The sequence below is a fragment of the Sparus aurata genome, chromosome 2, assembly GCF_900880675.1.
Source record: "Sparus aurata chromosome 2, fSpaAur1.1, whole genome shotgun sequence".
Lineage (NCBI taxonomy): Eukaryota > Metazoa > Chordata > Actinopteri > Spariformes > Sparidae > Sparus > Sparus aurata.
Window position 1 is genome coordinate 8,564,247 of NC_044188.1, and position 12,781 is coordinate 8,577,027.

General features: G+C 43.3%; 1 protein-coding gene across 10 annotated transcripts in view; it reads left to right on the forward strand.

Annotated features, from left to right (window-relative positions):
- The window catches only part of robo2 (roundabout, axon guidance receptor, homolog 2 (Drosophila)), a 321,203-nt gene extending 318,302 nt beyond the window's left edge, over positions 1-2,901 (forward strand). For all 10 annotated transcript variants that reach the window (XM_030399196.1, XM_030399219.1, XM_030399235.1 and 7 more), the window contains one exon: positions 412-2,901. In XM_030399196.1, coding sequence (XP_030255056.1) covers positions 412-413 — 2 coding nt within the window. In that variant the 3' untranslated portion in view covers positions 414-2,901. The remainder of the gene's footprint in view (positions 1-411) is intronic.
- Positions 2,902-12,781: the final 9,880 nt, after the last annotated feature.

Consider the following 12,781-nt stretch of genomic DNA (forward strand, 5'->3'; position numbering starts at 1 on the left):
AGGACACACGCTGTTAGACAGTCTGTTGTGTTACATGTCACAGCTCTTTTGCTTGCAGAATGCCAGTACGCGATTTAAAATCACATACACGGGAGCCATTATGCCATCATTACTGGGTTCAATGTAAAAACGCAAAGCCAGCGTTATGACAGCAGGCTCTTCTTCACAGCAGTTTAGCAATTTCTGTGTGTTAAAGGTGCTTTAGCTTGAATCTGTATCTTTGTTTAGTTGTAAGTTCATCCAGTAAATCCTCCCCTGCAGTGGCTTTTAGAATGTAGAGAGATAATGAGTAAGAGTTAAATGTGTCAACTTCACTGACCAACAAGATTGTTTATGCTAAGCTGAGCTAATGTTAAAGTATTTCTTTAAGTAAACTTCTATTTTGACACTTTGATTTCTTGCTCCCCACAGAGTGATCTGCCTGGGATGTGAACTGGAGTAAACCCGGTCTGTCCTCGAAAGAAAATGACGCCCCTCCAAGTCGGGGCAACGAACTTTGTCCTTATCTGTGTTCTCAGAGCGGAGGAGTGCACTACGGAGGAAAGCGGTGTCACAGAACTGTAAATGTGATGTATAGACACAGACATACTGTACATCTCACTATGTTTTTTGTCCTCGAGAAAATATTTTCCACCTCCTACCTTACTGTAATTTTCTTTTTGTTAGAAAAAGGCAAGTAAAAAAAAAAATGAAAACATCTATATGAGAACAAATTTTCTGGTAACTGTCCTTTGGGTGGGGGGGGGAGGGAATTTTGTTTCCTGTAAATATATTCTTTGACTTGTTGTTGCATTGCTATGCAAGCCTAATTCAGTTCGAGCTTTTTATTTCCATATACAGGAACAGTTGGTTTTATCTGGTTATTTGTATCATATGTGAATTGAGTGGCTGTTGTGCCATAAAATAATTGTTTTATAATCCATTGTTTGTTAATAGTTACCATTTAATTATTATCATTATTATTAATTATTGTTTTTGCACTGCAACTTTTGGTGATAAGCACAAAAAACATAGCTCCTGCTGACATGAAGAACCGGAAGAATATGTGAAGAGGAGTTTCTGTACTGTAAAGTAAAGAGAAGAAAATTATATACTAGTGTACAGAGAGATATTAAAGAGTAAGGCTTTGCTCACAGACAGCAACAAATAAGGCACCCGTTTCTATAGTTGAGACTAATTGGGGTGGCAGACACACAAGGTTCCCGAGGGTCCGAAGGGCATATATGAGGCTGGAAGACACGGAGGATACTGTATTACTGTAGTTGATTATTCGATTCCTAATTAACTGCCCTAAAACAAAAGTTCGATATCATAAACATTTCAGTGCTCGATGTTTTTTTGGGCAACTCCAGGCATTGTTTCCGCTTTCACAAACAGACTGAGGGAGTTTTTATTTGTATTTTTATACGAGGGCCTCCAAGCATTTCAAGTAAAGTTTTTTTTATATATAATTTACTGCCTAAATAATTTTACTACACTGAGTTTACGCTCCTCGTTCAGTATAATAGCACACTAACCGTAAAACAGTCAGAAAGAGGAGCGAGGTTGGGGGGGGGGGGTCGGTAAAATCTGTCCGCATGCTGTAGTTCAGTCAAAGCACTTACAGAGGCAGATTTATGATCCCTCTATTGCCTTAATAGGTAAACACACACATCGCAAACAAAGGAGGATCTGTTGATCACTCCCATACCTACCTTAAATATCCGCGGAGTGACATAATTTGTTTACATCGTTAACGTTTTAGATTTTATGTCTTTAGTTCCATCCAGTTTAATATTGTTTGCTTCTTTAGAGCACTTACTGTTTTTATGTTTGTTATATTACCTGTGGTACAGTATCATCCAAGAACACATTGGCCCGCTCGGTCCTGCTGCTAGAATTAGGTCATCCGCTGAAGCAGTTGTTGCTCTTAAGGTCGGTGCCTCAGTTACCAACACACTATGATCAGCACAGTCTTGAGAAAGAAATAGAGTGTGTGTATGATTTACAATGAAGCCCTGAGTCACTGTTTGGGAGTGATACTGGAGAGAGGCCTTGTATATTTACTAGCAGGTCCCACTGCCTCCACGTCTACAGTGTGGAGCAGAACACTTTCTATCTGCCTGACCGCCACAAAACACACTTATCATCCGCAGCTTTCGACTTCTCAGCCTCTGAATCTCGATTTTTAATTTCTTGTCTTTTCAGACAAGGTTTTTATTGGTTGTCCTGTTTTGTTATGTTAGTTTTTTTTAAATGAAAAGCTTGTTTCTTTGTATGCCTTTTAAGGACTCCAAAACGCTGCTTACAACAATGTTTTCAATATTAATGTTCAGGATTTTTGTGGTTCAATGACTGTTTGTTTTGTCTTTTTTTGTACTGCTAATGTTGATAAAAAAAGGGGGGGTGGAAACTTAAAAAGGCCATCAGATGCTGTTGTACTGTTGTCGTCATGCCATCGTCATTTTATATCATCCACCCAGTGGCCAGTGTTCTGGAAATGAGGTGCAAAGAGTATCTCAGGTTATTTTACATTCTGGTGGTGTTTATGTATGTGTATATATGTGTATATATCCATACGCATCTCCACTTGATTATGCCATTCCATTTTCATTGACAAAAATATTCCTCTCATGTCCAATTCTGTCGTCCCCTCTTTTTCTTTTTCTGCTGTGGACTTTTTTGATTCTGAGTAAAAAAAAATAAAAAAAAAATATGCTGGTTCATCCACCTTAAGACAAGATGTCAGTAAAAGAACATACCAAAATTAAGATTGATATTTCTAATGTCTAATGCGTTCTCGTGTCTCTTTAATACTCATTGTTTTCTTTTTAAAAAAAATCACAGTGTCGTTTTGTATTTATTAAAATGATAATAAAAAGTATATTGTGAAATATGCATAAAGATCTGTGGAATATAAAACGTGTTTTTTGTTCCTTGTAAAGTTTGCTGTCGGAGGCCGAGCAGCGAGGCCGCGAGGAGGTGATAGGCTCACGGCGCGGCGGAGGGGTCGGGGGGGTGTCAGCAGCCGTCTGAGTCACTCTTTGTCCTGCATGTTCACCGCACTGCTCCTCTCATGCCGAAAAACTAAAGAAACTCAAAACCTTTTTTTTGAACACAAGGAGCAAGAACGCTCACAATTTGCTTGTCAAGACAATAGAGAAAACGTCTTTTCGGAAGGATGAAAGTACTTTGGCTTTCCCCTCTCTTTTGTTCATTTTCTCAATATTGTTGATTCTTTGTAGCCTATCTGTGTGTTGCCTTTTTGCTATAAAAGAGGATTAAAAATGACAAAAAGAGAAAGTTGTCGGGTGAAGTCTTTCTGTACAGTACGGGGCGGAGGGGTGGGGGGGGTGGGGGGGGGGGGGGGGCGAGGTGACGCCCACAGATCCAATGCCATTTCTACAGTAAATTACATTCTGCTTTTCCTTTTGATTTTCTGTAAACCACCTTCTGTATTCACTTGCATGTCCTTGTCCGAGAAGAGAGTGGATCAAGAAAATAAACTTTTACAGTCTCATTCCCATGTCCTGTAAGATAAATCCATGTTCTTTTATTTCCTTTTACCTGGATCAATATCAAATAAAATATTTTTGAAAAATGAAAAATGCCTGAAGTTTGTCTTTGATAGAAAAGACTGATGCACAAGGCTTCATGTTTTGTCTCGTAATACTTCAGCCGCCTCAACATGAAAAACAAAAATGTGCCTGTTTCTCCAAAATGTGACCCTCTCTGATATCTTTATAGAGTTTGACTCAGCAACAACTCATGTGTGTGTGTGTGTGTGTGTACGTGCACTGGAGATATGCAGCCTCCTGTGTGTGTTTGTGGAGGAGCTCCTGACTCAGCTGTGCTTTTTATGTCAAACCAATCCCTACCTTGATCCTTCTAGAGGAGCGCCTTCAAACACAAAATCCAAATCTCCTAAATCACTGAGACAGGCTGCTTTGCTTTCAAGCTCTCTCCAAAATAAATGATGCAAAACCGGATCCATTAAAACTTAAGAGCGGCTTCTGTATCAGCATTACGTGCAAATATAACTTAACAAGCATCGGCGCGTTATTTGTCTCTCCATCAAACACTTATAGAATGGGTCTGTCCAGACTTCATATGAGCCAGACACGCATGAGTTGATGCAATTCTTTGATTTCCAAGCAAGCAGCGACTCGTCTGCTGTTGAGCTCGTCTGTCGAGTGCACTGGTGGAATACACGGGTTTGTTTGGGTCTGCGATTTGGTGCCGGAACCCCGTCGCTTTGGACATGTTTGCAGCGTGATCTGAGCTGATGGATCCTCGCTGGCTGCACAGCCCCTGAAATCATCCACTCTAAACGGGCCTAATGGGAGACTGGCAGAGAGTCGCGGTGACCTCCACCTTCACTGGCGAGTTGTTCGACTGTTGGATCTGGACCTGGTGATAGAAGCTCTACAGCAGGAGCCATTTCAGCTCCTTGAAACGTTTCTATCTACTGTGGGTGTCTCACGAGGTTTGTTTTCGTGTTGGACAAAGAAGTGGGAGAACTACATACAAATTTATTCCACAGGAGCTGTCGCTTCATGTGGCATGATGGAGGCCGGCTCCGGTGTGGAGAATGGATCCCACATGAATACTTGCCAACCATCCCGAGAGACTCGCGGTTTAATCACCCTCCCCTGGTTACCTCCCTGAGTCACAATTCTCCTGTATTCCTCCCAAATTTGAACACATTTTCACACTTTATTTGGTGTTCACAACCTGTTTCTGGCACTGTACTACGCGTAGTCTGCTGTACTGTTGCACCTCCTCAGTAAGTGAGAGACAGACAGACACAGCAGACTGATAAACCACAGACAGTGTGTAAGCTAGGTGCACTTCTGACTGATTTTTCTTCCTCTCTTTAAATAACTTGGCTTGTGCTCGGGCTCTATTCTGGGTGTTAACCATTGTGCTATGATGTTTGTTTTGTGTTTGTGCTCCAAACCACAATGTGTGGTCGGGAGTAGAATAAAAATTGGGAAAGCTGGAGAAGGGAAAGAAAACTTCAAGCAAAATTCAGATGTCCTGAAAAGAAGAATTGCCATTTTTTTATTTGGAAAGTTTTAAAAGAATCATTTGTTCCGTTGCACCAGCGTCAGTCACCATCAAGAGGCTGACAGACCACATGGTGCTACCTAAAGGGCCTCGAGGCGAGGCGTCCTCCTGTCTGAGATCTGTGCAGCAGCTCCATCTAACTGGTGTGAGACCAAATTTGTGTGTTTGAAAGAACAAAGAATGACACTTTAGCTCTGTACGGCTGATAAATTCAAGGATGCATTTGCTTTTTTTTTGTTTTTGGACCAATCTTCTGATCAGAGAGGAGGACAGAGCTCAGTCTTGTTTTCCTGTGCATTGTTTTTTTTAATATATATAATTTGTTGACAGGTTGTTTTCGTTCTGCTCAAAATGTACACAGGAAACAGGACATTGCACTTTTTTTTTCCTGGGCACAATTTGGGGAAAATTCAATGATGACAGATCGGCCATAAATGAACTGCTTCCCCGGGCTAGAGTGCCCCGGTGCAGACTTTACCATCCGACAAGGCAGACGTCTGCTGAGGGCCTGCGATAACTACAGACATGGACTTAATATGAATATAGTATCATCCATAATCAATGGATGAGTCTGAGACAGGCTGCATCAATGATAAGTCTCCTGCAGTCGGTCTCAGAGTGGAATACGAAGAAAAGTGTTTTTTTAACAGAGTCTCTGTGTCAGCTGCCTTCAGGTGTTTACAGTATGTGGTGGAAGGATGATGAGAATTATGATCATAGCTTGTTTTGAAAAGGTGTGTTTTTTGAGGTCCTAGATTTGACATTTGACATTCGACACACACCACCAGCAGGACCTGTGAAACCTGATGTGCGATTTCTTCTCTGGTGGCATTGAGTTGGTGTCATTTCTCTCCATGATAGGGACTCGAGATTTTAAAGGTTAGCCCTTCATTTTAAATCTATTAAACAAGAGAGCCGGCTGGCACTAATGAATAATGATGTGCGTTGAGGTGACCAGTTAAGCACAGTTCAGCCTTCTCAGTCAGTTCATTATGAATCTTTCTGTTTGTTGGCTCTCGTATTAAAACCGCGTTCTCCCTCCGGCTCTTGGCTCTCGTCCTCCTCCATCTGAACAGCATGTTTATTCTAATTTGGTGACATTAAAGAATGTATTTACGTACCTGTTTATTTGTTTGTTAATCTGTCAGAGCATTTGTACTAAGTGTAGTAATGTTTTTTTGAAACAGCTTCCTGTTCATCTGGGCTAACCAGCTTGTTTTGTTTGATTTGCTGTCAGGTTTAAAGGAAAAGGTCACCCAAAACTAAAAGTTGAATTATTATCTCATTAGCTCACCTCCATGTGGATGGAAAGTTGGGTGAAGTTTTGTAGTTTTTTGGGGAAGAAATCTTAATCACAAGAGAAAGATCTTTTTTTGTTTGTTTTTATTATTGTCTCTTTGTTTTCATGACTGATTAGACAAACTGACCTCAGAGGTAGAGATCAGACTTTGTGTTCAGGGACCTTATTTTCCTTTGAGAACAGTTTGTTTGTTCAGTTATGGGAAAAAAAATACTTGTGCACTACACAGTGCCCCTTTAAAACAAAACAACCTTTTCTCTTCGAGTCTCTTGAAACCCAGATTTGAACATTTTATTTGAGTTGAAATCTTTGCCATAGCTGGCAAGCTAAAACCATTAGCCTGTAAGAGCTAGACTGGTTGAAGGTCCTTATCTACTCTAGACTTCACCCGACTTTCCAATGGCATCGTGGTGAGGAGACAGTGACACAACCTTCATTTTTGAGTGAACCTTTCCTTTCATTTAAATTGGATTTATTTAAATCTGGATAGCTGGTTGCACAGTGGTGATCTATGCACATGTCCACATGTTAAAGCCCTGTTTCTAAATTATTCATGTTGTCGAGAAACCGTGTTTCTCTGGAAGAACAATAGCTGTTAAGAGCTGTTCCTCTGAATCCCTTTCAACCCAATTATGAAGGAATTCCTTTCACAACATGTTGGAAACCACATTCACGCAAAAATCAGAAGGTGGAACCTTTTTTTTTTTTTGTTAGGGCCATTAAAGCGTAAAATTCAAACCAACCGCACACGAGTGAAACAATAACTCATTTCCCTGATATTCCTTCGGCATGCTCGGGAGGTTTTTTTGCATTCATATTTATAGAAAAGGTTCAGCGATCTATCCTGACCCTTTAAACAAACCCATCGGCGCAGACTAGGCAGGAGCTGCTCCCATTTCACACCTCTTCCTCTGCCTGTGCCGGGGGGGCAGGACGAGTAATGACTGCTCCGCTCCTTGCCAACAAAGCAACTTTCCCGCTCCGCTCCCATCTTTTATTTCCAACTGTTTACCAGTGTGCACTCATCCACCTCTTCCTCATTTCCCACCTCCGCCCGGAATGTGCAGCAAGTATGCAGTTTTTTGCGGTGATGTACCTGTTTGTCTGCGCGCTCCCAGAAGCCCCTGCCCGGGTGCAGATGTGTGATTGTTGCGTCAGACGGTGGTGGAGGTGGTCTGTGGAGAGAGCGAGGGCTGGTTAGCAAGAGGCAGAGGGAAATCAGCTTTGCTCAGCAAATACATACTGCAGTAAGATACAAGTTATCAGGGTGTGTGTGTGTGTGTGTGCTTTGATGTCTGTCGCCGTGTGTTTGCGCTGGGAGAGAGGAGCTGCTGTGTGTGTGTGTGTGTGTGTGTGTGTGTGTGCTACATATATCTCTGTGTGGTGATGAAAGGAAGCATCTACTGCTCGTGCTGCAGGGTTTTTTTTCTCCTCCTCCTCCTCCTGCTTCTCCTCCCTTTTGTTTCTGGACTGGTGACAATGAGCGGAGGTGAGAGGGCAGCAGTACCAATGCAACACCATTCATCACACATGTCAAACAGCTCGACCAGCTGCTGGGGACAAGCAGCAGAAATTAGCATTTCATCCCTCCCTCTCTCTCCCTCTCTCAGCCCTTATCTCTCTATATGTTTCCGTCATAGCTTCCACGTTTGATGAATGACTGTGGAGGACACATAATTTTCCAGCTGTTTGGATGAGAAAGTGGCGTTATTGACCAACACTTTGCATAATGGGGAGCTCCGTGTCACAGGACAGACAGACAGACAGACAGGTCCGGCCTCACAATGAAGAAGCCTCAACATACAGCTATTGAGCATTTTAACAACTGAAAAATACTGAATTATTAATCGATCATCAGAGTAACTGCTGATTCATTTTCTGATGTTGTGATTGCTTCCACTAATCTTCACTCGGATGCTGTGTGTTCCACATCCTGCACAACAAACATCGCAGTACAAACTTTAATAAACCAACAGCAAAAGTTGGCCCTGAACTTTGTTGCTTCCTCTGAATACATTAGCTGAGTTCTCTCCCCAGACAGCTTCACAGCCATTCCCACCTGGACTCACCTAGCCTTAGCAACCCACGTGAAGGCTGGTCGTCGTGATGTCATTTTCTGAACATTTGTTGAGATGTTTTCTGAGTCATCGTGTCCACATTACTGATGATGATCAACAATCTTATTGTTTGGATTTTGTAAAATGACAACTAGCCATCCCTACAATTGTTTCATTATCGATATTGAGATATTTGAGGATTTTGTAGCCCAATCCTAACATTTGCTGACTTGTCTGACAAAACATTGAGATGAACATTGTGTTTCACATCATAGTCGACAATTCTGCAATATCATTATCAGACTTCCTACATGGACATCATATCAGCTCATGTTTGACTTGCACTATATTTGCTGATGAAGGTTCTGGTCATGGTCAATCTAAGCCCTGTATCATAGGCAACTGGACTTTCACCTCTCATCCAAGAGGCTTCTTCAGTTCTGAACTGAGACTAAACTTTAGGTCCTGTCCTCACTTCTGACCTTTGGTAACTGCAGTGACTGTGTGATGAGTTCTGAGTGGTGACCTACAACTGAACGCTGTGTCCTAACACATCCTGTGTACACACACAGACCAAAGACCTGAAGAGTGTGAGTCATGTCCGTTCTATCAGGCGTCAGCTTGTGACCGATGCGTCTACTGTTTTTATCAGCACACCGTATGTTACAATGATCTGCTGCTTTTCACAGAATAATGTGATCAATTAACTTTGAACCTGCTGTTCAGTGCTTTGATTTGATTCCAGTGTTTGATTTGGCCTCTTCCGAGCTTTGTTACTTGTGTTTTTTGCTTTGCTTTTGAATCTTGCAGAGTGTTGATTACGACACCTCTTTGATAGCTGACCAGTTCCACTAATTAGTAATCAACCCAATGGTAACTTTGTAGTAAGTGTTTGTAATTCTGCTGTGATTTCTGTCTCTGTTTTTTAGATTACATCATTTTGCATGTTCCATTGATGGATGGATGGACGTGTTGCGGGAGTGGGCGTTATATCTCAACCTTGCAGTCTTTTCACAGCGACTATTCATATAGGCTGAGAGCGGAGATGTTCATGAAAGCAGAGAGATTTCATTCCAGAGAAAGGAAAACTGTGCTGGCAGAAACAAACAGTAATTGACTGTCATGTGTTGTAATGGCTCAAGGCGAAGGTAGAAGCTGCTGGAAAGAATCCAGTGTATGCACGAGTTTGACCAGAATGGTCTGTGTGGATGTTTGTTTGTTGCCACCGGATGTTTTAATCTTAAGCAAACTTGTCGTATACCGAGTACAGAGCTGTAGGTTCATCGTGTTCCTGTGGGCTTTCAACATGAAACTGGCTGCTGGTGGGATGGCTTGATGAACAATCTCTTAATCAAAGCTTAATTGTTTAGCATGATCCTGAGTGACCTGGGTAATGGAACCCCCCCTCCTTGATTAATGATGTGTGTTAACGAACACAGTGGGAGACACCCAAAAACCGTGTCTGACTCTCGTTAATTAAAGGCCTGGTCCAACAATTATGCGGTACAACGTCACGGAAACACAAAGAGAAAACCTTCAAATGTTTGTCTTGTAGCATCGCGGCTGCGCTGCAGAGCTGCAGCTAATTATTGTTTACATTGTCACAATTAATCTGTTGATTGTTTTCTCGGTTAACTGATTATTTTAGGGGGTGAAAGACGTTGATCAAAGCTCAAGATGACGTCCTCAAATGTCTCAGATTTGTCCACAATCCAAATATATTCAGTTTATTGCCAGAGAGAAGGAAAGAAACCAGAAAATATTCACATTTAAGAAGCTGTAATCAGAGAATTTGTTTAATATGACTCCAACTGATTAGTCGATTAGTAAAAATGAGCTTGCGGTGAACTTAACAGGTGACATCTAATCAGTTATCTACCCTGTTTCGCTCACATCATCGTCAGCCTGTAAAATCACCAGAAACACGCGATTTTTCTTGTGCACTCCAAACAGTGTGCGGCGTAAAGAGATAAATCCAGGAATGTTTTTTCTCTGCGAGCCGAAATCGCACGTGTCCCTCTACGCGTCCTTCAATCCTCGTCCACAAAAAAAGAAGCATTAATAAACCCACGCTCTGCCTTCTGCTGGAGAACCACACCGGAGGAAAAAAGAAGCAGCTTTGCCAAGGCCAGCTTTTGTCTCGTCTTGTATGAAGTGGGGTGGAAATATGCAAAAACCATCCTTTTCAACATTTGAAACGCTGCACATTTTCGGACCGATGAAGAGGAAACCTTGGTCCTTTCCTCTTTATGACACCTCTTCACCTGCTGCGTGTTGCTGTGATGGGATGTGTCCAGGGATGAGCACAGCAGCTGACCTCCACGCCTGAATGTCACCACTCTTTGAGGCACGATCACCCCAAGATGGGCGAAGGTCACGAGACACACGCTGCCGAGCCACTTATCTCTATCTAGGGCCACACAGGAGGCTGATGAGTGGCTGGAAAGAAGAAGGAGGAAGAGGGGGGGAGGGACAAAGGAGAGCACTACATTAAAGGAGAATTTCACACCTTTTGGTTCCATTCGATTGTCGAAAGTAGCCGTTAATTCTGGACTACGGAACTTCAGCGGCTTTCTACTGACATGTGGGTGAGCAGATGATGACTGATCTGTTTTCATTCCTGGTCAGACCGTTCCTTTAAATGTCAACCTTGCTGGATTGTTTAACAACGGCTGGATGCGCAGTGTCTTCGGTGAGACTAGAGACTTTTACCTGCACGTGGCAACCTTCTCAAATTCCCTCCTCGACTCCTTTCTCCACTCATTACTTCGGTCACGGACAATAGCAGATGGTGCAGCTGCCGGTTTAATTGTCTTTATTACCGAGGCATCTGCTTTCTGCTTTTTTAATCCAGAACACCGTGGCGCCATGCAGGCACTTTGTGAAATAAACACGAACTGAAAACCCTCTCGTTCTCTGTCATGTCGCGGTGACGACGCTCGGAACATCACTGTAAAGGCGCCGCGGCGACCTACCAGCTCACACCTCGGCTCGTGTTGCTCCAATAAAAGAACATAAAGGAAATAATAATAAACACGATTTGTCTGGGAATGTTTTCATCCTGCCATCTGCCTCACATGTGTTGCCTACACCTGAAAGTCTGTAAATGAGAGGAGGAGAATCCCCGTGGCTCTGTTCAGCTATTTTCTGTGCTGGCGAGGAGTGTTTCACCGAGCCGAGCGAGGCTGAGGGAGAAAACAGCAGATGTTAAGACTCCGACAATCCTTCCCCGCCTTGGATATGCCACAACAAAGCAGCTGAAGGAAAATGTCATCCCTGACGGCCCCCGCGTGAATGAATAATTACCCCACTTTGACTCAGGTCAGGGGAAGGAAGCTGGAGGAACCTCTAACCCTCTTAATGTGAAAGGCTCTCAGATGGGAAGCCCTGCGTCATGGCACGTGATAAGACGGTGACACTGAGGGAGCCTGTGACATGCCGAGATCCTTTTGGAAATAAAAAAGATTTTCCTCTTGGCGAAATGCTCGGGGAAATGAAATGATTCACCCCAGCAGCTCAGCACGTGCTCTTCCTCAAGAAGACGAGGAGGGGACATGGGGTTCATCTCTGAGGAGGAGCTGGAGGAGGGGGGAGGGAGGGATGAACAGCGGAGGATCGGCTGGCCGTGTTGAGCCAACTGCAGTCGTGACAGGAAGGAACCTCGGCTTTGGAAATGCATCATTGTCACCATTATGCTTAATAATTTGAATGACAACTCTGTGCGCGAGTCAAAGCCACTTGTATAAGGGGCTGGCGGGGTTATTAGAAATGACTCCCCCAATGATGCGTGTCACTGAAGCAGCAAATTAACACGAGGAGATGGAGGCACGTTAAAAGCTGCAGAGTAAAGGGAGGGAAAGGGCTGAGGTGGAGGGGAAGAGGGAGACGTATGGAGGGGAACAGGAAGAGATGCGGAGAAAGATGTTGCTATTTTCACCCTCTTTGTTAGCTGAGACGCTCCGGTTGTGGTGTTCCAGCTCCCGCTCCGTTAGAGCTTTTTTTTTTTTTTTCTCCTTTCTTTCTTTTTCTGAACACCAGGTGCTCCTATTGTGATAAATGATTCTCAACTGTGCCGAACAATAGCAGAGGCACCCAGACATATCCCTCATCAGACAGCGCCGCGGCCCCTCTTCCACAAACTACACAATAAGCACACTGGATTGTGCCGCTGGTTGTTTGTCTTGCCACCGCACGAGACTGAGGGCTATTTTCCGCTTCCTGTTTACCGTGTTTCTCAAACAGTGACTGACAGTCGCCGGAGAGGATTTCTCTGCTCGCTCATTGGCCAGTTTCTTGTCCATCAGCCCTCTTTGCTAAATTTCCCCGTTCTCCACATCCTGCTTCCTCCTTCCTTCCCGCTCTTCGCTCGGCTCCT